Here is a 23,979-nt window from a genome sequence, read left to right on the forward strand (position 1 = left end):
TAGATATACAGGGAGTGCAGAATTATTAGGCAAGTTGTATTTTTGAGGAATAATGTTATTATTGAACAACAACCATGTTCTCAATGAACCCAAAAAACTCATTAATATCAAAGCTGAATGTTTTTGGAAGTAGTTTTTAGTTTGTTTTTACTTTTAGCTATTTTAGGGGGATATCTGTGTGTGCAGGTGACTATTACTGTGCATAATTATTAGGCAACTTAACAAAAAACAAATATATACCCATTTCAATTATTTATTTTTACCAGTGAAACCAATATAACATCTCCACATTCACAAATATACATTTCTGACATTCAAAAACAAAACAAAAACAAATCAGCGACCAATATAGCCACCTTTCTTTGCAAGGACACTCAAAAGCCTGCCATCCATGGATTCTGTCAGTGTTTGGATCTGTTCACCATCAACATTGCGTGCAGCAGCAACCACAGCCTCCCAGACACTGTTCAGAGAGGTGTACTGTTTTCCCTCCTTGTAAATCTCACATTTGATGATGGACCACAGGTTCTCAATGGGGTCCAGATCAGGTGAACAAGGTGGCCATGTCATTAGTTTTTCTTCTTTTATACCCTTTCTTGCCAGCCACGCTGTGGAGTACTTGGACGCGTGTGATGGAGCATTGTCCTGCATGAAAATCATGTTTTTCTTGAAGGATGCAGACTTCTTCCTGTACCACTGCTTGAAGAAGGTGTCTTCCAGGAACTGGCAGTAGGACTGGGAGTTGAGCTTGACTCCATCCTCAACCCGAAAAGGCCCCACAAGCTCATCTTTGATGATACCAGCCCAAACCAGTACTCCACCTCCACCTTGCTGGTGTCTGAGTCAGACTGGAGCTCTCTGCCCTTTACCAATCCAGCCACGGGCCCATCCATCTGGCCCATCAAGACTCACTCTCATTTCATCAGTCCATAAAACCTTAGAAAAACCAGTCTTGAGATATTTCTTGGCCCAGTCTTGACGTTTCAGCTTGTGTGTCTTGTTCAGTGGTGGTCGTCTTTCAGCCTTTCTTACCTTGGCCATGTCTCTGAGTATTGCACACCTTGTGCTTTTGGGCACTCCAGTGATGTTGCAGCTCTGAAATATGGCCAAACTGGTGGCAAGTGGCATCTTGGCAGCTGCACGCTTGACTTTTCTCAGTTCATGGGCAGTTATTTTGTGCCTTGGTTTTTCCACGCGCTTCTTGCGACCCTGTTGACTATTTTGAATGAAACGCTTGATTGTTCGATGATCACGCTTCAGAAGCTTTGCAATTTTGAGACTGCTGCATCCCTCTGCAAGATATCTCACTATTTTTGACTATTTATGGCACCAAAACCAATGCCACTTTCAGCCTGTCAAGTCCTTCTTTTGACCCATTTTGCCAAAGGAAAGGACGTTGCCTAATAATTATGCACACCTGATATAGGGTGTTGATGTCATTAGACCACACCCCTTCTCATTACAGAGATGCACATCACCTAATATGCTTAATTGGTAGTAGGCTTTCGAGCCTATACAGCTTGGAGTAAGACAACATGCATGAAGAGGATGATGTGGACAAAATACTCATTTGCCTAATAATTCTGCACTCCCTGTACTTTTGATTGTCACAGTGTTATTTGGGCAGCTGCCTGCCTAATATAACATAACATCACCACAATATTTTACATTAAATGAGGAAATGTATCTTTGTTTCCTCAGCTAAGACTGCTTGGCTGCTGTAGCTTGTGTTTATGTTGAGAGTGACATCTGATTTAAAAGCAAGAAGCAAAAGCCACTGAGCACCATCAGGCAGCACAGAGGCAATGCTACAAATTTAAGGAACGAAGGTCAATTCTTTGTGTGTGTACATGCACAGAGCACATGTGCACACGGTTGTGCAGATTAACTCACAGATGTATATGACAACTCACGTTTGTGGCATTGACATTGTTTTCCAATCTTAAATGTAATACATACATTTCCGTCATTGGCCATAATTCTTGCAAGGAAGGGACTCAAAGGTCACAAGTTATTAAATCAAATTAATTAAACACACCATTAAAAGAAGTTCACTATTCACTCCTTAACACATTGAAAATAGTGACATCAAGGGAAAAACATGCAGTGCAGCACTATCAGATGCCAGTGACGGTTGGGCTCAGTGATGAATCAGGTGAGCTGGATTCATGGCTGAATCAAGACATAGGTTCCCCTGCTGTGGTCAGTGAGGGAAAAACAGTGGCGAAAAAAAACACGACGTTTCAAATGTGAAGTTCATATTAATACAGGTTTTGTTTCTAGGCAATTGTGCAGATGCAGGCTCTGGGCGGAGCCAGGAGTTTAACAGATTTAACATAATAACTACACTGATTTCATTTCCTAACACAGGATGACAAGACTGGGGCAACGATACTCGAGAGGAGAATTTCTGATACTTTCTGAGATATGATGTCACTAACCTTTTCTTTTAATTTCTAGCTCCAGGTGAATTGACACATGGGAGTGTGTCAAAAAGGGGGAAGATGAGTTTTAACATCAAACAATGGTTTTATGAATATTCTATGACTTTATTTGTGTGTTTAATAATTTAGGTATGGTAAAACTTAAGCTTGTAATGACCCAAAAGTTCCCAGACTTTTTTAGAGAACCAGTGAGAAGTTTAAAGCATGATTTGCATGTTTAAGCATTAATGATTGAAATAAACGGAATAGCGTTTAGAGCAGGGGTATTAAACTAAAATTTGAGGAGGTCCAGTTGGAGAAAATCTTCTCAAGCAGAGGTCCGGGACATCATAATGTCTAACTTATGTTATGATTGTGATAGAGAAGCAACCTTTTTTTTTTTTTTTTTTTTTTTAATTTATATCTGAACGTATGAACAATAGATTGTCAAATCAATGAAAATACAAGTTAAAACATTTCAACAAAATTTATTGTTAACACTGAAACACACAGTAGGCCTACATTAGAAATAGGGCTGCTGTTTAAAATGAATTAGAGAAAATAAATAAAATGGCTAAATTGTGCATCTTAAAACAAAGTGATTAATTTCAGAAAAAAAAAGTTTCCCTTTTTCTTTACATTTTACATCTCGACTAAACAGTCTCAATACATTTTCAACAGATAACATCAAAACATTTTAACAATTTTACAGTTTCTCTTTCTTTCCCCCTTATATTCCACGTCCCAACTTTCTGTTGTTCAGTGAGAGAACTGAGCTTTAGTTCGCTCTACTAGGATTTTAAATCTGGGCTGGAATGGTGTCAGGGCCATTCTCATACACATGTGTAGGTGCTCATTGGTGATCCTGGAACGATATTTAGTTTTTATTATGTTCATTGTGGAGAAAGCTGCCTCACAGCTGTATGTGGAGCCAAACATGGCAGGTTCAGTTCTTCCAAACTGCTCTTTCAGGGCCACATCTGCTTGGAGATCAATTAGTTGCATTTGAAGAGGCCCAGCATTTGCCCACTTGAAGTGCTGTGTGACTTCCTTTGAGAACCCTCTGACATCAGTGATGGCAAATGGGTTCTTTATGAACATGGTGAGCTGCTGTCCAAAGCTGAAGCTATCAAAACGTTTGCTGAAGTTTTCAATCAGCTTATCAACAAAGTCAACAAAAGAGGACACATCTCTCTGTCCCTGAGCCTGTTCCTTCACTGTTGGGAAGTGTGCATAGTCTCCTTGCAGGTCTTCTTTGAACACTTCAAGTTTCCTCTGAAAGCAGTGGACAGCTGTCATCAGTTCACAAATTGAATTGTCCTTGCCCTGCAGCTTCAAATTCAGTTCATTCAGGTGTGAAGTGATATCAACCAAAAAGGCCACAATATCCATGTTTTTCCCATCATTTAAAAAGAGAGAAAAGTTTGTTGCTTTTTGACTTTCCAGCTCTTCCAAGAAAGCTGCTACTTCACTTCTGATGGACCAAAATCGCTCCAATGCCCTGCCTTTGCTAAGCCATCTCACATTGTTGTGAAGCAGAAGATCATCAGCGTGTGCATCAACTTCTCTGAGAAATTCCCTGAGCATGCGATGCTGACAAGAAGAAGATGCCCTGAGAAAATTAATCATTTTCATCATTGTTTTCATCACCTCAGCATACTCGTCTGACAGGGTGGAGCATAACACTGACTGATGAATAATGCAATGATAAGAGATTAGCTCGGGATTGTCCTCTTTCATTCTTGCTACAGCTCCTTTCTCTCTCCCCATCATAGCAGGGGCTCCATCTGTGGTTATTGAAACCACTTGGTTTGGCTCTATTCCTCGCTTTGTTAACATTTCCTTAATGGCCAGGTAAATATCCTCTCCTCTTGTAGTGCTGTGAAGGGAAGTTACACCTAGCAGGTCTTCACAGAACTCTTTCTTATCATTGTTGAAGAACCTTACATAAACTAACAGCTGAGCATTGTCAGACACATCAGTGGACTCATCTACAGCCAAGCCTACACATGGTGTCTTATGAATAGCTTCTTCCAGCTGGGATAGCACATCCTGAGCTAATAATTCACTTCTCTTTGTGGCTGTTGATGCTGACATAGGTATTTGCTTTATTTTGTCATGAAGCTCTTCTTTTTGTTTACCCTCAAGTAATGTTTCTGCTACTGCACTCATGCACTCTTTGACAACACCTGCATCTGCAAAGGGCTTTTTGTGTTGACCTAAAATCCAAGCAACTCTGAGGGAACATTCATGAGCACGTTGTTGGGCGGTGAAAGAACTGGTTAAGATCCTTGTGGACTGATCATATTGGGCTCTGAGACTGCTAATTTTCTGGGACCTGAGTTCAGACTTGGGTGGGTATGATTGTTCAAAAGCTTTGTGCTTTGTCTCATAGTGGCGTTTGACATTGCCACTTTTAATCAGTGCCACGGTTTCTGAACATATGAGACACACTGGTTTGCTGCTTGCGGCCGGAAGAATGAACATATATGCGTCAGTCCATTCAGTCTTGAAAGTTCTATTTTCGGTGTCTACTTTTCTCTTTTTTGAAAGCGCCATAGTTGTTTTACCTCTTGTGACTCCCGCTCACGTCTTGTCTCACTGTATCGTTAATCGTCTCGCTTGTCATTCACCTCTCACCATGTCTTTCCTCTGTCTGTCTGTGTCTGCACTCAGCGTTGCGATCGCCTTGAATGCGCAGATGTGATTGGCTAAGTAGTGTCACGTGGGTGGCGTAACTCGCACACAATTGGTTAGTATGTTCCCTGGTCTAATACAATGTAAGGTTACCGCTTAAAATTGAATCGCCCCGTCAAAATTAAATATAATTTAATATTTTGTTAACTATAGGTCCGGGTCCATATAGGATGGCGACTGGGTCCGGATTCGGACCCCGGTCCGCCTGTTAGTGACCCCTGGTTTAGAGGATAAAATCCCTGTGTTCATGAGAAGCTGAGTATCGCACTGGAGAGGAAATCGTAGGACGGAAGGCTGAAAGAAACACATGATTTTTGTAAAAAGGTGGCAAAGATTAGAAGTAAAAATGGTTAATTTGTTTTTGATTTCTTTTACTAAAATAAGTGGTTATTTTTATTTTCATATACGCATTGCAAATGTGCTCATAATGAGTTGGCACTCAGTCTTTAGAAGGTCATAAGCTTCGTTCGGCGTGATGGACCGGACTGATATATTGCAGGTATTGACTTTGAGTGCAGAGGGCTAAATGCAAACACGCTTACACACACATAGATTATGATTAGAATAAGTCCCTGGGCCAGAGAGTCCTGAACATTCTGAATATTCTAAACCAATTTTGAATCACTCGAGGAACAATGAATAACAACATTAGATTATTAAGGCTAGGCAGAGAGGTGTTTTGGTTTTCTGTCTTACAGAGAAAGGAACAGACACCAGACGAGGTCACGGAGATATGAGGATCCTTCGCAGCAGAGATAGGCGTGGAGACTGCCGAGACGGCAACTGGGGCCAAGGGTCATGCAGTTTGGGCTCTAGCTAGTCACCTCAAAAGGATGGATCCCATAAACACAGCAATAACCATGAAGGGGTTGGCAAAAAACCAGGAACACCAGACCAACGAGGTTCGAGAGGCTCTTGGTAAAAAGGGGGACACGGCTGTGACCCCAGAATACACAGATCGTTGTTTGAAAATCGGGGCAGAATAATCCCCTGATCTGTGCAACGACTGAAGGGTGGTCTAACCCCTGAGGTCGAAGAAAGAAGAGCAGAGAATCACCCGACTGGAAGACACTGATAGCTGCAGCAATAAAGTAAAGGTTAAAAGCTCCTTGGACAGAGGTTCTAGTCTGAGTACGTTTGAAAGGTACAAGGTGGCACCAAAATGAGGTTGGGGAAACTGGAGCACCAAGATAAAGCTGTGGGAGAACTGGAGAGCGATGGGAGTGTCATCTGTAACTACTATTGTTGTTGTAATCATAGTTTTTCTTGCATCTGAACTGTGCAAACACAGAGGTCATCCAATATGGTCCACTCGTTAAACGGGGACACAGGGCCTCAGGACTAAGAAGAAGAAATGGACCTCGCAAACCTGGATTCTAGGGTGTAAGTGATCTCTTTTAAAAGAGATCAAAGGGGGACTGTGAGATTATTATATTATCTTATGCCACGTTATGCCCCTGATTAATGATTGTGAAATTATTATGTAGTTTTAGTTTGCATTATTCTCCTGAATTAGAAGAAGGTGATAACTATTACATTTGTTAAACTGATTTGTATTACATTAGGCTGCTGATTTATTGTGAATGAATGATATTGTTTTATGATGCATTATACTGCTGAGTTATAAGAAATACTGTTTTCAGAGAGTCAGGACCTTGCTTTTTCTGATAATAGAGGAGACAGAGAGCACATTCCACGGGAGCTTCACTCCCACCGTTGTTAAAGGTAGACGAAATAGGGACCCAAGGCCATAAGTCATAAGTCAGGCTCTCTTCTTTATAACCTCTTAGAGTTCACCTGTATGTTTATATACCTGTGTGTGCTCACCATCAGGTAATCAGTTTTAAAAAGCTATGAGTGCAGCCCTGAAAGCTTACATATTATTTCTAAATCACTTCATGTAATGATAACAAGCCATCCTTTCTCTAGTGGGGTCTCACAGCTTTTATCTTTATAATCTTTCTGGTTGATTTGTAATATTAGAAACATGACTGCTGTCTTTTATCTGTGTGACTATACAGCCTGTTTCAGACATGACAACCAGACAGTGTCTGAAGTTATCTTTAATACATGCAACACAGCTGGAGATAGTCCAGACACTTTCTCACTTCTGATGATAATATTTTTGGTTTAGGTATTGTTGCTTTCTGGCTTGAAGCTTATCTACAAAAGCAGTTCAATAAGGAGAGATCATGTGGAAAAACCGAACATGATTTATTGAGATACAGAAATAAATGTAACTGTTAGGCAGTTAGACTCCAATGACCCATCATAGCAGAAGAAATCTCAGCAGTGACAGGATTTTGCATAAGCCACACCCCAGAGTCAAAATGCTGGTAGTGATGAAGATGGAGGCTGGGACAGGGTTCTGAGTGACCACGGTGAGGAGGAGAAAGGAGAGGAGGCGGGCTGCATAGCTGAGGATCTGAAACACAGAATGGTAGAAGCAGAAGAGCAACAGATTTAAAGCATGCAGAGTGGAGGCTGGCAAGAGCATGACTGGAATAAAGTAATGATGTCAGTACTGAGTTTGTGCTGGAAAATGAATAGATATAAACTAACAGCCACCAGGAAGCAGACAGATGACTTATTACAGACATGCCTTGTTTAAATTATGTATAAGCATCATTTTCTATGTCATCAGAATGTATCTGTATTATAGTTTTAGCTTTAGTCTTTTTATTAAAAGTTGGATGTCTGCATAATTGTAGACTATATGTCTGGTATGTATCATCTCAAGACTGTCATGATACAGTCTGAGTTATGACAGTATAGGTACGTAATGCAGAAAAATTGCTCCACAGGCCATAACACTATATAATCTAAATAAAATGATAATGAAATAAAAATTAAAAGCAAAGTGAAAAATAAATGTTATCCACAATAAGTAAATTGAAAATGGTGTTTAACTTTTGATAATGTAACACAACCTTTGTCCCAACCAGGACTCGAACCCGCGCTCAGACAGTTCAGTGTAAAAAAACCCCATTTTTTTCCAATGCCCGAAAAGCTGCGATTTGATTGGCTGTTTCTCCGTTACACCTATACGCGAGGAGAACAACTGAGATAATCCATCCAAAATACGAGGTTAGTCATTCATATACTGCTGCATGGGCTGGGCTGTAGTTACATCCTAAGGTTTTAAAAACTGAGCTTAAATAAATGATTAGCGGTAATAAAAGCCGAGGGAGGTCAACAGGGATCACTGACAGTCAGTGATCCCTGTTGACCTCCCTTTCTTTTGAGATCAAATAGAAGAAAATACATAACATTAAACATGTTAACAACACAAAAGCCATATTAAACGCAGACTACTTTAGACCCGGAAGTAGGATTCGTGGCGTCATCACTGAACAACCGGATATGAATGGAGCTCACCGCAGTGTAATTTACAGTTAATTTATGGTCATTTACTGTCAGGGGTGGAAGTAATGAATTACAAATACTCACGTTACTGTAATTAAGTAGATTTTTTGGGTACTTGTACTTTTATGAGTAATTTTTCAAGTGTGTAATTTTACTCATACTTGAGTACAACTTACACCATGTAATCTACTGAGTACGCCCACAATTTGAATTAATATTCAAACCTTTCGTCTGCATTTTTGCAGCCAATAAAGCCGTGCAATCCCGACCGGTGTTCCAGATCTACTGGCGTTTAGATCAACTGGCGTTGGTCGAACAGATGTGTGGCAGTCTTGCGTTTCAGTAGCTCCTACCGACAAACCAGCAAAAAAAAAAAACGCCAAATGTGTCATCTGTGACACTTGTGAGGTTATCTCAAACACACTCCGTCAGTCTTGATGCTGTTGAACAACAAAATGTTTAAAAATGTGGCGAGTTTACCTGGTGATATCCTCGTGCGCGACGCGATCGCGAAAACAGCAAACAAGTAACACCACGCCGTTGTTGTTCACGGGACAGCAAGAGTAAACGATCGGGAGACTCTTGTCGTCGTTATCGTTCCCCTCGCACGGTTTATTTCTCCGAATTCAGCGTTTTTGCTTCACAACTACAGCGTGCAGTTTACTTTGTGCACTAACATGGACTCGAGTCAACCAGCGCCACCTCTGGCCAAGTGCCACAGCCTACAGCCAGATCAACCTGTGACACACATCTGCACCACGTTTGAATTCGTGTCATGCACATTTGTACCTTTCAATTGTGTCTGTTTGTGCGTCATGCAAATAAACCTTTGGAAAGAATGAAATGATATCATATATTCCTTATTGGCCTACATTTGTACAAAATTCCAAATTATATACACAAAGTCATAGAAATCACCACTCCAATTGGTCATCATGATTTTAATATTCTCTTTTTCCATAACAATGAAATACGCCTTGGACAAATATGACACATCAATATTTCATTAGTGTTGTCACATCACATCCTGTAAGCATCGTCTGTCTGTGTCTTTTCCCTGAAAATGAATATTTCCAGCCAATATAGGCAATTCATCAACATGGCTGGAGTTATATACAGTCTGTATAAGTGTGGTTAATCTAATGAACATTTGTAAGGAGACGGCAGTTACTGTGAATTCACAGCAGTTACACAGTGATTAGTAATAAACAGCCAGTGAGAGTGAGTGGATATGACTGTTCCCACCACTAACACATGACCATAGGCCACTACTAGATTAACTTGTGACACATCTGCACCTGCTGCTATGATCACATTGAGTAGAGGCTGAGTGGCTGCACTTACCCCTGGTACATCCAAATCTGCCCACAAACATGTTGAAAGATGCAATGCCAGCAATGTGGATTGTCAACACTGAAAACAATCAGTAAGCAAAGACAACAGGGATCAATTTTTTCTGTTTATTTAGCACCCACAACATTTGTAGTCGCCTTCTGCACAGGGGAAGTCCACACACACCGTGTGGTACCACTTTCCACAGAAGGTGCAATCTGCAAGATTGAATGAGATTGTCAGAGTCATTGTCTGGCTGTTTATTACTAATCACCTGCTGTACATTCACAGTAACTGCCATCTCCTTATAAATGTTTATTAGATTGACCACACTTATGCAGACTGTATATCACAACCAACTCTAACATGTTTGTTTGCAGAGGGCAGACACAGACAGACTACGCTAACGACATGTGATGTTACAACACTGGTGAAATATTAGTGTGTTCACGACATTTTTCGTATGGGCAAAAGTATTGATATCAGGATGGTGATTCTTATGTGTATGTCATTTGGCATTTTGTACAAATGTAGGCCAATAAGGAATATATGATATCATTTCATTCTTTCCAAAGGTTTATTTGCATGACGCACAAACAGACACAATTGAAAGGTACAAATGTGCATGACACGAATTCAAACGTGGTGCAGATGTGTGTCACAGGTTGATCTGGCTGTAGGCTGTGGCACTTGGCCAGAGGTGGCGCTGGTTGACTCGAGTCCATGTTAGTGCACAAAGTAAACTGCACGCTGTAGTTGTGAAGCAAAAACGCTGAATTCGGAGAAATAAACCGTGCGAGGGGAACGATAACGACGACAAGAGTCTCCCGATCGTTTACTCTTGCTGTCCCGTGAACAACAACGGCGTGGTGTTACTTGTTTGCTGTTTTCGCGATCGCGTCGCGCACGAGGATATCACCAGGTAAACTCGCCACATTTTTAAACATTTTGTTGTTCAACAGCATCAAGACTGACGGAGTGTGTTTGAGACAACCTCACAAGTGTCACAGGTGACACATTTGGCGTTTTTTTGCTGGTTTGTCGGTAGGAGCTACTGAAACGCAAGACTGCCACACATCTGTTCGACCAACGCCAGTTGATCTAAACGCCAGTAGATCTGGAACACCGGCCAATTTAAGACGTAAGCAAAGAATAAACTCTGATGCAGCAGCAGGCACAGGTGTCTGGAGGTGCTACATGGTGGAGTACAAACTACTTTATAGACGGAAGATGTGGAGACAAAGAAGCCAAAATGGAGACAGAGGACAACTGTCAACCATGAAAACGACGTAGAAAAGACGGAGGACGTGTGCCCGTGGCCATACCTGGAGGAATTTTTCATGTGCAGAGGGAGAAAAGGAGACAGCGTCCAGATGCAGTGCAAACTTTGTTTGACCTCTACAGTCATTTCAGCTTACAAGACTTCAGCGTCTAATCTAAAAAAAAAAAAAACACATTGAGGTAAGAGGTTTTACAACTATACGTGTACAATATTGCCTTCTTATTTTTCATGTGTGTTAAGGTTATTAGTTTGGCTGAGATATTGTCACCGCCATTGGTTAGCCTGATATTAAAATAAGACGGAGCTAGCTAATGTGCGTGTGTGCATGCATAATTGAGCTAAATTCGTAGGAATGTTTTAGCTTATTATTTGGATAACCACCGTCATTACAATAAATTAAATTTGTAGTCATTTAAAACTCACAGGCCTACAATCAGCTGGCCTATATAAAAAACAAAAACAAAATTTGAACACAGTGCTGAGCTGCATCTCAAATTAATCTTCCAGCTCTCAGCTGACATGTACCAGAGCCCGCTTGATGGATCAGTTGATCAGGATCATTGGCCTGATATAGGTCTATCATAGTGACGTGGCTCTTAATCAGTAGGGTTATATGTTTCCCAATATGATATTTTTTTTTAAAGAACATAATGTGGATTGTTTTTATTTGTTAGCTGTATGGGCAGCATTTTTGTGTATGTGATCCCTTTCCTTAAATTACATTTGCTATATACACATATTTTGCTCTCTTAGTATTTTTAGAACCTGACTAATACTGAAAACTTTAGGGTGATACTGATAAAAAGGACTTAAAAATTTAGATACTGATACATTGGTCGGTACTCTTTTTACAGATAGTATACAGATTACAGAACTTGGAATGTATACAGAAATTCATGTTTTTCGCAATGATCGTTCAAAATTGGTTTACATTTGTAAATAAATACAGCAATATATCTGCAAGATTTGACCAAATTCACCACTCTTTTATACTATGCTAAACAATCAAAGATTAGCTCATGTCTAGTTGAATGATGTTTTAAAAATGTTTTCCTGTAGTGTTAATCACAGTGATGTTATGAAGTAATGTATGAACCTGACGTATGATAATATTTATCTCTACAGAGGAAACATCCATCGAAGATTGAGCAGTACAATATCACTGTGGCATCAACATCTCGTCAGCGAAAGGCCACAGCCACACCAAACAAGCTCTCAGCAAATACACAAGCCAAGTTACCAGACCTGATGTTGAGAGCTGCAAACAAACATGTTCCACAAGCAACTGTTGACATGCTTGTCATCAATTTCATATGTGAGGGTCTACAGCCATTTGCAGTGGTAGAACAGCCATCTTTCAAAGAATTGGTTACCACATTACAACCTCAAGCCAAAGTCCTCTCCAGACCCACTGTCCGTGCCAGAATCTGTGAAGCTGCTGATCACATGAAGATGACTTTGGTTGCAGCATTGGATAAAGTCAAATTTGTTGCTACCACTACTGATTGTTGGTCAGCTCATCAGAAAAGTTACCTTGGAGTCACATGCCATTGGAGGAAGAGTCCCTGGAAAGAAGATCTGTAGCACCAGCATGCAAAAGATTGAGAGGGTCTCACACATTTGACATGCTTGCTGGTGCGCTTGATGATATCCATTGCCAATACAAGATTAGAGGCAAAGTTGTAAGAACCACAACTGATATGTGGAAGGCCTTGACAAAGTTGGATCCACTGTTTGGGGCACAAAATGATGCAGATGAAGCTGAAGATGAAACAGACCCAGAAACTATTGACCTGACTGACCATATTGACTACCATGAGGCAAGTGCAATTCTTGATGAAGACTCTGGTTTGGAGTATCAACTCCCGTCTCATCAGCGATGTGCATGTCACCTGCTAAACCTTGTGGCAACATCTGATGCTGCCCTAGCAGAGAGCGTGAATGAAACCTACGAGAGGCTCTCCCGTGCATGCTTTGCAAAATGCCAGGCCATTTGGAACAAAACTGGCCGATCTCATTTGGCTAATGAAGTGGTAGAGGACAAGTGTGAGCTACAGATCATTCGTCCCAATGCAACACAATGGAATTCAACCTACCTTGCCATTGAAAGGATAATACGCATCATTGATGAGAAGGGGGAAAATGCCATCAGGAGCATTTGTGAGGAGTTCAAGGTGAAAATGTGAGTAAAATTGGACACCTACCAATATGGTTGCAAATCTTGTGAATTTTCCTTAATGGATGGTTAAAAACGTGAGCAGACTCTTAATATTAAATCAGAAGATCCCTGTTATAGTCATGGTGGGTTTTGTTGTTGTGTCTTACAGGTTGAGTCCTGCAGAAGTTGCATTCCTTAGGGAGTACTGTACCACCATGAAGCCACTGGTGAAAGCTTCAAACATTCTTCAGTCTGAGTCCACTTCCTTTATGGGATGGCTCCTGCCAGTAATCCAACAACTACTGTTCAAACTTAGCAGGCTGGAGACATCAAGCAAGACATGCGTGCCACTCATCAGAGTCCTGCAAAATGGCCTTCAAAAGCGTTTTGGAGCGATGATGGAGGATCCAGAGTTGGCTGCAGCTGCAGTCCTCTTACCCAAGTTCAAGACTTCCTGGACTGACAGAGCAGATGTAACAGAGGCTGGTAAGGATTCATGTGATCCCATTTTTGTGTATTTTTACATTTGAACACATGCTTAAGTGAGTATTTCACCTAATACATTGTAAGTTATTGATGGTCTGTCCCGAATACTAAACAATCCTTTTTGAGAATTTGCCGTTTTTAAATTTGTGTTCAGGAATAATCACTGAAATTTAAATAACAAAATTGTGTTATCTACTTGCAATTACAGCCTTGACATACATCAAACAACATCTTGAAACGACAGAGCATGAGAGTGAGGATCAGCAAAGAGAGTCATCTGATGAAGATGAATTCTTCTCCAGACCAATCTCCAGAAGGCTGCAAAGTGCAGTTGAGCTTGATGGTTACCTTGCTTGTGCCACAGACACCATGGAGCTGCTGCACTCCTTCTCAGGTATCAAAAACCTCTCTCTTAAACTGAACACAGCTCTGCCTGCTTCTGCTGCGTGTGAACGACTTTTTAGCTGTGCTGGTCTACTCTTCACAGCCAAACGAAGTCGGATTGCCTCTGTTAATTTAGAAAACCAGCTCTTGCTGAAACTGAACAAAAGGTTCAGAAAGTAAAGTGTGCTTGAATGTCCAGCTTGAATGAAAAAAAAATACACAAAGCTGGAGTTCTTCTGTGTCTTTACGTGGCCAGCTGCCTCTTCTTCTCCCATTCTCTCTCCCTCTCTCTCCTGTTGCTACTTAAATGATGAAACTGATCAATGATCAGCTGATCGCTTTTCTCTCTTGTTTGTTTATCGTGCATTTCGAGCCAGAAAGAGGAAACCAGCGGTGGTCGCTCTAAACAACAGCAGCAGGTTAAAACTTGATCAGCTGCTATTAGAATTTATTTAATATTACTTTCTAGTATCAGCTGATGTTGGCTGGAGCCACAGCTGTAACAGCTGCTGGTCATGATATCGGTTTGGATATATGGTGAGAGGGAAACGTGAAGATGAAACCAGGAGATGTCCTTACTGAATCATCAGAGCTGAACAGGTGATGGAGAAACAGGTTTACCTTTTAGGTGACATGAATAAGTTGAAGGGAAGTTATGAACTGTTTCTGAGAGACAAATAACATCAGGATCCTTTTTTACTGACAGCTGGTAACTGTGCAGGGACGGGTCTAGCAAAGTTTTGCAAGGGGGCAGGTAACCATATACATGCACTGTTTATAAGATTGGGGAAACCTGCAGTCAGCTGAGACTGAAGAAGTCAATTGGATGAGTGACGAAACGTTTTTCCCACAAAACGTAAAGTCCAGATGAACAGAATCAACTTTTGGAGATACTATATAGCTCATGCTAATATCACATCTTCACATTTTTCTTTTTAGAGGTAACAATAACTTTGCATTCTCGCTACTCACCATGCTCTAAAACAGGTATATGTTAGCAATGACATCATTTAACAAATGTTTTTAAAATTCTAGCCGTGCTAATTAGCCTTAGGATTGGTTGAGGTCTGTGCAAGCCTTTGGAACAAAATCAGTCTTTTAAAGCTCACTATTTTCCAGGTGAGCCTATAGCACATTTGTTAAAGTCAGTCCGGATTGTACAGCTTCTAATCAGAAACAATTAAAGTTTGTTTCTTTTTTTCTGCTCATCAATCTTTTTCTGTAAGTAGTTACCGAAATACAGTCAACCTTTCTTCATTTTCCTAAGTGTGTGTGTGTATATGTGTATGTATGTATGTATGTATGTATATATATAAAAATATAAATAAAAGTAACAAAAAAAAAACAAACCACAACGCCCCCCAGTCCCACACAGATCAACACAACCATCAAACATATTAGAGGAATATAACAGTAACAAAAGTAGATTTAAACAGGCAATACCTCTAGACTAGCAAAATAAGAGATAAAGGGTTGCCACTTGTGAAAAAATTTGGCTGTGCAACCTCTCAACGTATATTTAATTTTTTCAAGTTTTAAAAAAAACATGACATCTTCAAGCCACCGGGAAACAGTAGGATACTTAACAGACTTCCAATGCAACAATATTAGACGTCTCGCTAATAGGGATGTGAAGGCTATAATATCCTTTTGTGTGGAATCAAGTGTAAGTGAGCGAACAGGAATCCCAAATACAGCAATCAGAGGACAAGGATGAAGAGTTACCCCAAGAACAGTTGACATAATAGCAAAATACCCTGTCCAGAAACCTTGTAGCTCAGGACACAGAAAAAACATGTGGCTAAGGTACGACCAGTACTTTTAACATTTTATCAATTATTTACCAAATTAAAAAACAACATGTGGTAACTTATTTTTAATTTTGCTGCATACAAGTTGAATGAATGCTTACTGGATCTAGAACACCATTTAGATCATAACAGCTCCTGATCAGGATGAATTTCATTTTCAAATCAAATTTCATGTCGCAGTTTCACACTTTTGTAACATATTATTTCAAAGCTTGCTTATGGGCTTGTTTTGGAGCAGACCAACAGTCAGGCTCGTCTTCACCCTTACTGTCAGACTCTGAATTGATGGTTCTGCTATATCTCACCTGGCTGAGTGGGGACACATGTACTAAACGTTAGAGTTCCCACTGCAGGAGCTTGGGTTTGAGTCTGCCCTCGACCGTTTCCTGTGTGCCATACCGCCTCAGTCTCTCCCCACCTTCCTGCCTCATGTTCTGAAATCTCTTCCTCTCCATCAACTTTGAGTTTCTTTGAGTGGAGCTTCTTTTGCAGCTGTGACAAAATATAGAATGGTTTCTGCAACCAGGGGAGTAAAATGTGCTGCAGTGTGAGGGCGCACAGGTGTAGGTGTGGAATTTTACATATAAATATTATAGTTTACTTCATGCACAAGAAATGTAAACATTTAATCTAACCCACTTTTCATCAACTACATAACCTTTATTGGAGAGTACATTCATAAATTGTGTGTATCACACACACAAACACACATCCACTAAACTCTCTCGTTTTATATCTCTCCCTCTCTCTTGTGAATGATGGAAGTTTGGTGGACTGTGTGGTTTGTCTGGCTGAAAGTTGTGTTTTTTTTATGTGTGGTGTGTTGTGAGGCTGATTATGAGTTAGTGTAATTGTGTATGGTGTTGTTAGCGTAGTTTATGTGGCGTTAGTGGTTTTTCCTGGATGCAGAGCAGGTCAGTATGCCGTGGACTTTTACACCACCATGTTAGGGATGGAGTAAAGTAATAAAGCTTGAGTGGAGAAGCTGCTGCAGGGGCTTCCTCAGCTGAGCTCTGAGGACAGAGCTGTCCTGGATGCTAACTTTTCTTTGGAGGAGATTAGTGCTGCTGCTGGTCAGCTGGCTCCTGCACAGGGTGGGCTGCCTGCAGACTTCTGTAAAAGACTGTTACTGGCATCGAGCCATCATGTGGGGCTCTCTCTTCTCCCTAAAAAACAGAGATTTGTCTCTGCTTAGAAATGGAGACGTGGCTCTGTTATGCACAGATTACTAACTTCCTTCAAAAGTACTGGCCACCAGGCCGAAACACTTTGTGAAATGAATCGCTCACAGAGATCAGTCGTACTGTGTACCACACAGCTCTAATGTGAACAAGAGTTTTCTCATGAGAGACTTGGTAGTTATTTGTAAATTGTACAGTTTGATGTTGGAATAATTTCTTTAGATTAAGAGAAAGTGTTTGATAGGATTGACAATCTTTTTTGTTTTTCCATTATGAGAAGTTTTGCTTTTTGGAGGTGGATTTTTGTCACTTTTGGGGCTGTTGTATCAGGCGGCTTTCTGTTTTGTGAAAGTGGATGATGGGCTGAGCTGCCCAGTATAAGTTTGGAGAGGATCTAACTGGAATGTCCTGTTTCTGGAATATATATTGATATTGGTATATTTGTTAGAATTTTTAATCTTTGTTGAATGTTTTAAGAGATAAATAAGCAAAGTTATCTAGATTTATGTTGCCAGGTTTATGTCGGAGGCCTCTGCTGGTGTTGTCATTGTTTTTCTGTTTTCATTACAGATCAGAGTGATGTGGACTTTCTCAAAAGATGTTTAGATTTGTATGAGAACCTTCAGCAAAGGTGAGCTGGTGAAAAAATATGGTGTAACAGGTTTGTTGGTGGTCATATAGAGACTTTTTTTTTTTTTTTAGGAAAAGAAGAGTCTCGGAGGTTGCCATGGAGACGGTCTGTGTCAGACTGTCTAAACCAAAAATGGATGCTGTACATACACTGATAAATGTCATTTCAGGAGTGGCCAGATTGAAATCCAGAGAAAACTATGCTAGAGGTGAAAGGTCAAACATTGGTCATCATGTTGAGATTTTTTTAATACCACAGACTGACAAAGAAAACTGAAATTTGTGAATTTTAAAGGTGTGCAAGATGTGCTGTGTTCAGTCGCAGGGCCTTGCCCTTTTATTTCATTTGTCTTTGGTTTCGAGTTTTTATTTGTGCTCTTGTAATTATTTTGTGATAAAACTTTTTCTATTTTGAGATCAAGATTCAAGTGGAAATCTTTGTGTGTCTGTCTCTCCCTTGGTTTCTGTAGAGGTACAGTGTGGGGGCGCCTGGATAAATGTTAAACAGAAGCTAGATGTAGTGTTCCTCCACTGTCCGTTAAGGATATGAGGAAAAGAAATGGTCAAGAACAAAGTGTATGGTGTATTTATAAAAGAAAATGGCTTTTAAATTGTATACCAAAACGACCACCAGAAAGTCAACTACAACTTGTTACATAATCATCATGATTGTTGTATCAGTTTAACAGTTTATGGGTTGACTTCTTTCGGTTCATTCACTGTTTACATCATGAAGGAAAAAGAAGGCAACAGGCTGAGAAATGAAGCTGTTGTGTGTCTTTGTGGCCACACGGGGGCAGTGCTGCATAAATAGTAGAATCTCTTCCTGGACACTTTTTCTGGACCTCTTTTTAAATGACTAATAAAGACAACAACAACATGAATTACATCAGGATCTGATATGGTTGTCTTTTTTTGTTGAGCTTTATATATTTCAGAATGCCTAGAGTTTGTTTGTTTCCCATGTTTTGTGATACAGAACATCTCCTCTCAGACGGCTGTTGTCTCATAATGGGTCATTACCTGGTCTGATGGGGTGTTTGTTCCATTTATAAATCAAGTGATTGATTTGTGAAATGAGAGATGGCCTCTGACCTGCTGACTGGTGTCTGATCTTCTCTGCTCCCCTCAAATTTGACAACTACTCGGCTAATGTGATGGTGGACAGGAAGTCACTAAACCTGGGACTCTGGAAACACATTTCTAGGGATAAAAAGTTAATGTAGATTGTTTCAGGAGATAAATATTAAATGATCGATTTGGCGATTATACTAATATAGTAAGAAAAGAATGTATGAAGAAAAGATTTTTTATCTATACACTTAAGCAACGACCAGAGTCTTAGAATTGCGCTTTCACCAGGTTTTACTTGACTGAACAACAGAACTTCTCTGTCTCCTTTATAAGGGGTCACATCCTGAGTTACACAATGAGTCTTTCAAATGTGTGCGATAACCCACTGCATGTGTAGTCGTGCTGAGACCGCGTGGTCTTATTTTTATTACCCCTTGATTCAGCTGTGACCTGCTTATCAAGTCTTTTTACAAGTACATCATAATTATCTGCTCTGTGCAGACATAAGTTGAGCAATGGTTTAACAAACTTTCCCATCAAAAACATGAAGGTTTAGCTTTAAGCTTATTTGTCCAAACAACAAAGGATAAACTGCCAGCACCTGGACTGAAACAGAACATAGTAGTGTTGGATGTAAGTAAAGGAAATACAAGCATAACTGTGACTATGGAACAAATCTCCTTCAATGTTAAACCTTAATGTTAACCTGATTGTGTTTATTAGAAAAATCAGCCATTACAGTGTCTGTGATTGCTTCACATAGTTAACTCTGGTTGTCTGTGGGTTTGTGTCAAACTTGGAGTGGAAAAAAAGCATAAAAACTGTGGAAGATGCAGACTGTGAAAGTCTAGTTTATTTCATGAATACAATTATTTTTTTTACAGTCGCTAGAACAAAGTAGCGTACATTCATGATAAAGTAAATACCACAACACAACATGGACAGTAAGAAGTAAACTGAATTGTCTTAGAACTTATTATATTCTTTAAGCTTAAAAGCAACACCTAGGATTCGACTGTTTGTGTTTTAAACCTTTTATTCAAAACTAGTATGTGTCAACACTTCTTTCTCCCAGCAGCATTATTGAAGTGACACTTTAACGACACTTTACCTGCTGATGCTTCACATCACAATCTTTATGACGAAAAAGCTCAGATGTCTGTGCTGTCACTTGTTATGAAAATGGACAGAACCTGGGCTCAGGCTTCCTCTTCTTCTTTCCTTCCTCTTTAATAATAACCATAGATCAGTAAAATAGCCATATTTTTAAACAAATGATTGTGATGAAGAGAATTTTTTTTTCTAGTGTGCATGAACTCAAAATCTTTTAAGTTTAAATCTTTTTTGTTTACCAATAACTGGGGAAATCCAAACTTGATGTACCAGGTCAACTCAGCGAGCTCCTGTCTTGACCTCCCCTCTGCGCGTGCGCGCGCACGCACGCACGCACGCACGCACGCACGCACGCACGCACACACACACACACAATCATCATAAATGCCATGATATCTTTCTTGTTCAAATAGTTTATTCACTTAACAAAGAGGTAGCTTGGAAACTCAGTAAGAAGGAGGAAAAATAGTTTAAGGACATTTTCTCAAATAAAGAGGATTTCATCATCTTTCTGTTCATAATGGGGCGATTGTGGCTCAAGAGTTGGGAGTTCGCCTTGTAACCGGAAGGTTGCCGGTTCGAGCCCCGGCTTGTACGGCCGCGGTCGTTGTGTCCTTGGGCAAGATACTTCCCCCGTTGCCTACTGGTGGCGCCAGTGTCGGGCAGCCTCGCCTCTGTCAGTGCGCCCCAGGGTGGCTGTGGCTACAATGTAGCTTGCCATCACCAGTGTGTGAATGGGTGGATGACTGGTTGTGTAAAGCGCTTTGGGGACCTTAGGGACTAGTAAAGCACTATACAAATACAGGCTAAATAAAAGAAGAGATACATCAGAAACAAATCAGTAGATCCAGAAATTATAGAGTCAAACTCTTTTCAGCTGTAGAGGTACACTTCATGCACTCCTTAGTGTACAGTTCAGATGCCTGTGTTAGGGTGCATTGTTTCAGTTTCATTAAGTCTTCTTGCAGTTACATGATAATTATTATGCTGGAGTGATCAAAGCTCATAAACATCTGAGTTACACAATGAGTCTTTCAAATGTGTGGAATATCCCAGCTGTAACCTTTGCTTTCAATTTGGTTAAATTTGGCATTCAGATCACAGACTAAACAACAAGTACAGTAGGTCTTCCACTCCACAATTAAAAATAGCAACACTCATGCAAGGCTTTATTCTCCATAGAGTCAACATAAAGCAACATTAAATAATGGATCTTTCATCTGAAAAAATTACAGTTTGTATAAATTTACACTGAAGACCAAAATACACACACATACATAAAACCCATAAATCACTAAAACCTATTAAAACACATGGAAAATTACCTCATTTGTTGTGCTATTCAAAGATGTGTATGTGTGTGTATTCAGGCCAAGTCATAAAGAAAGCAATAGAGGTCAATATACTTTATGTTCTACAGTCGCTGCAGATTAATGAATTATAGTGGAAACTTGAAGATCCTAGGTATAGTAGTTTGTGGGAAATAAATACAGTGAAGTGACCATTTAGCTCTTGTGGCATGAAACTGCTTAGTGCATTATTATTTGCTTTTCTACAATATGATATTTGTTTAATAATTGATTGATTTAGTGCATAAAATAGTTGATAAATAAAATGTTAAATATCTAATCTAAGGGAGTGTCTTTGACACATGCTGACTGCATTCTTCTTATAACCAGAACAGGAAGTGAGATCAGAGGAGAACAAGAGTGAGCAGTTTGGTGAAAGGAACAGGAAGGATGAAGAAGAGGTGAATATCCACACAGTTTAAAAGGAGACATCATGGCACAATAAGAGCACAAGCTCTAAGATGAAGACTGGTAATGATTAAAAACTGCACTAAATAGTATCATTCTGTGACTTCACACTTTAGGTAGTGCATAACATGTACCACTTTATATTAATTTTACTATATGTTTAAATAAATAAAAACAAATAACTTTAAAAGGTGCTGTTATTGAGTGAAAATTCAAAAGACTTCATGGCTGGGGAGAAAAAGGGAGAAAGATGGAGGAACACAGCACACATAAGAAGTATGTCTTCATGTCCACACGTAAGAGTGGACATGAAGTCAAAGTCAGGGACATGTCCGATAATAAAGACCTTCCACCTGGCTACATATATGTCACTTCTGCTTTGCCCACATTCATCTATGGTGATCGCTCATAACTAAGCAGGGTGCTATGCTCTTATCAAACGATGATCCGAAACTGCTCTTAAAATAATTATTACAAGAATATATACATATTTTTTTTGTTATTTTTTTAGTTGAATATAAAATGTTTGTGTGTGATTGTCAGTACAAAGAGGAAGCGCGGACAGAGAGACTGGAACTAACAGAGATCAGGTGGATTTTTCACAACATCTACATGCATTAAATGGATGCGTTGTGTGCTTTTCAGTAGCACTCTGCTATTAATGTGAATAATAGCATTTAGCAACATTCACATCACTGTAAACTTGAACAGGATGAATGCCACTATACTGATGTGACAGACTACAAATCTGTTCTCCACTCTCTGAATTGGTGTACACGAGTCTCTGTGCTGAGTCTGCACAACAAAGTGTTTGGGTTTGCATGAATTCAAAAGCTGTCATTTAAAATCAGCTCTATTACCAGTTTGCTTCTTGTGCAGGTACGTGGAGTCGCAGGGGGATTTTGAACTGTCTGTATTGTATAATGGTACTTTAAATACTTGATGATTTGGTGGACCTGCCTCTATGTGGTTAAGAGACTGAAACAATGCCGTGCAGGTTTCTCCTCTGATCTGCTTTTTCTTAAACTGTTTTTGAAATTTACTGTCAACATGACTGTGCCATTGCATCGGGTTTTAAACTAAAGTGACCACCGTAAAGCTGATGTATTATATTAAAATCTGTTATTCTTAGACACTGCTGTAGGTCATCCAAAAATTACATTTCTTTTGAAGGCAACACTAAAAGCATGACATTAAGACTGAGCTGAGCCCTCCTAAAGGTTTGATGCTGGAGTCGCCCCTGATTGAGTGCTTCTCACACATTTATGATTTTGAACAATTTACAGAAAATAATATCAACAGTAAGTACTTTTAAAGACTTAACATATAATAATAGTTGCTGAATTCATGCAAGTCAAATAACTGATTGATCAACTACAGAAACAAAATTGTACTTCATGCGTTTCATGAGCACAAATCTTCATCTGTAAAATAACAACTAAAGATGTCAGATAATTGTAGTGAAGTCAAATGTACCAATTTCCACTTAGAAGCAGCGGAGAAGAAGCCACAAATGTGATGGAAAGACCGATGTAATGCCTCTATCACCCACTGTCCTTGCTGACCTGCATTGGCTTCCCGTTAAGTATCGCATTCAATTCAAAATCCTGCTGCTCACCTTCCGAATTATTAACGATATAGCTCCAAGCTACCTCATTGAGCTCCTTAGACATACACCCCTACGGTGTAATTTTACATGTAGTTGTTTTTTTTACTGTGTAATAATATTCAGCATTGCTATCAATACATTTTTCAAAAAATGCTTCTCTGTGCAAAATGGGATTAAAAACATAAACTGTGGGTGTGGCGGAGGTGTGGTCCGGGGCGCGGCTGCAGGGGAGGAGTGGTGCAGTGAGCTCAACGGGGCGATGCTGGTAAGAACAGCTGATGGCGATTTTGGACTGATGGTGGTTTTCCTTTCCTTTATATAGTGAGGTGGAGAGGAGCGGAGGAGAGAGACGCTGGGGAAACCGACCGCTGTCAGACGGTGTTCTGTTGTAATTCAGTGCACACTCTTAATAAATGTGGGATCTGATGACAACGACCTGTGTGTGGGTGTATCTGTGCCTAGCGTGTGTCACAGTGGGATACTGTTATTCCGTGATTTGAACCGGGGGAACAAATCGTGGCAGGATCAGCCTGATATTTTTTGTATCCCACTCTAACTTTACTGTATAAAGAGCTAACGTCTCCAAAATGTCAGGAGTAGTTAGTCATTACAACAAGTGTTTGTGAACTAAAAATCAAGAATGTGGGATACTGTTTGTCCGTGATTTGAACAGCCC

The 23,979-nt window shown here is 40.0% G+C and overlaps 2 protein-coding genes and 1 long non-coding RNA gene across 6 annotated transcripts; 1 reads left to right on the forward strand and 2 right to left on the reverse strand.

Annotated features, from left to right (window-relative positions):
- Positions 1–3,182: 3,182 nt before the first annotated feature.
- On the reverse strand, positions 3,183–3,815 carry LOC146656905 (general transcription factor II-I repeat domain-containing protein 2A-like). The gene has a single exon (XM_085425929.1). The coding sequence runs from the start codon at positions 3,813–3,815 to the stop codon at positions 3,183–3,185; it is 633 nt and encodes a 210-aa protein (XP_085282055.1).
- A 3,500-nt stretch (positions 3,816–7,315) lies between these two features.
- On the reverse strand, positions 7,316–9,210 carry LOC146656906 (uncharacterized). The gene is made up of 3 exons (XR_014913979.1): positions 8,967–9,210; positions 8,711–8,835; positions 7,316–7,545 (listed from the first exon to the last, which is right to left on the reverse strand). It is a non-coding gene; the product is annotated as an uncharacterized LOC146656906 (long non-coding RNA).
- A 1,328-nt stretch (positions 9,211–10,538) lies between these two features.
- Positions 10,539–23,735, forward strand: LOC146656907 (uncharacterized). Of its 4 annotated transcripts, XM_085424690.1 has the most exons (7): positions 10,539–10,740; positions 10,867–11,279; positions 12,226–13,282; positions 13,428–13,744; positions 13,953–14,138; positions 17,691–17,751; positions 17,823–18,639. In XM_085424690.1, exons 3-7 carry the CDS (start codon positions 12,645–12,647, stop codon positions 18,025–18,027), a joined length of 1,407 nt encoding a protein of 468 aa, XP_085280816.1. In that variant the 5' UTR covers positions 10,539–10,740; positions 10,867–11,279; positions 12,226–12,644; the 3' UTR covers positions 18,028–18,639. The 4 variants fall into 4 exon arrangements, with proteins under 4 accessions (XP_085280816.1, XP_085280820.1, XP_085280817.1 ...); XM_085424694.1 differs by lacking the exons at positions 17,691–17,751; positions 17,823–18,639 and adding exons at positions 21,617–21,687; positions 23,626–23,735 and having other exon boundaries at positions 10,539–11,279; XM_085424691.1 differs by lacking the exons at positions 17,691–17,751; positions 17,823–18,639 and adding an exon at positions 23,626–23,735 and having other exon boundaries at positions 10,539–11,279.
- Positions 23,736–23,979: the final 244 nt, after the last annotated feature.

The sequence above is a fragment of the Rhamphochromis longiceps genome, linkage group LG12 (assembly GCF_057381845.1).
Source record: "Rhamphochromis longiceps isolate RC_006_pf linkage group LG12, R_longiceps_female_GT1.1, whole genome shotgun sequence".
Classification (NCBI taxonomy): domain Eukaryota; kingdom Metazoa; phylum Chordata; class Actinopteri; order Cichliformes; family Cichlidae; genus Rhamphochromis; species Rhamphochromis longiceps.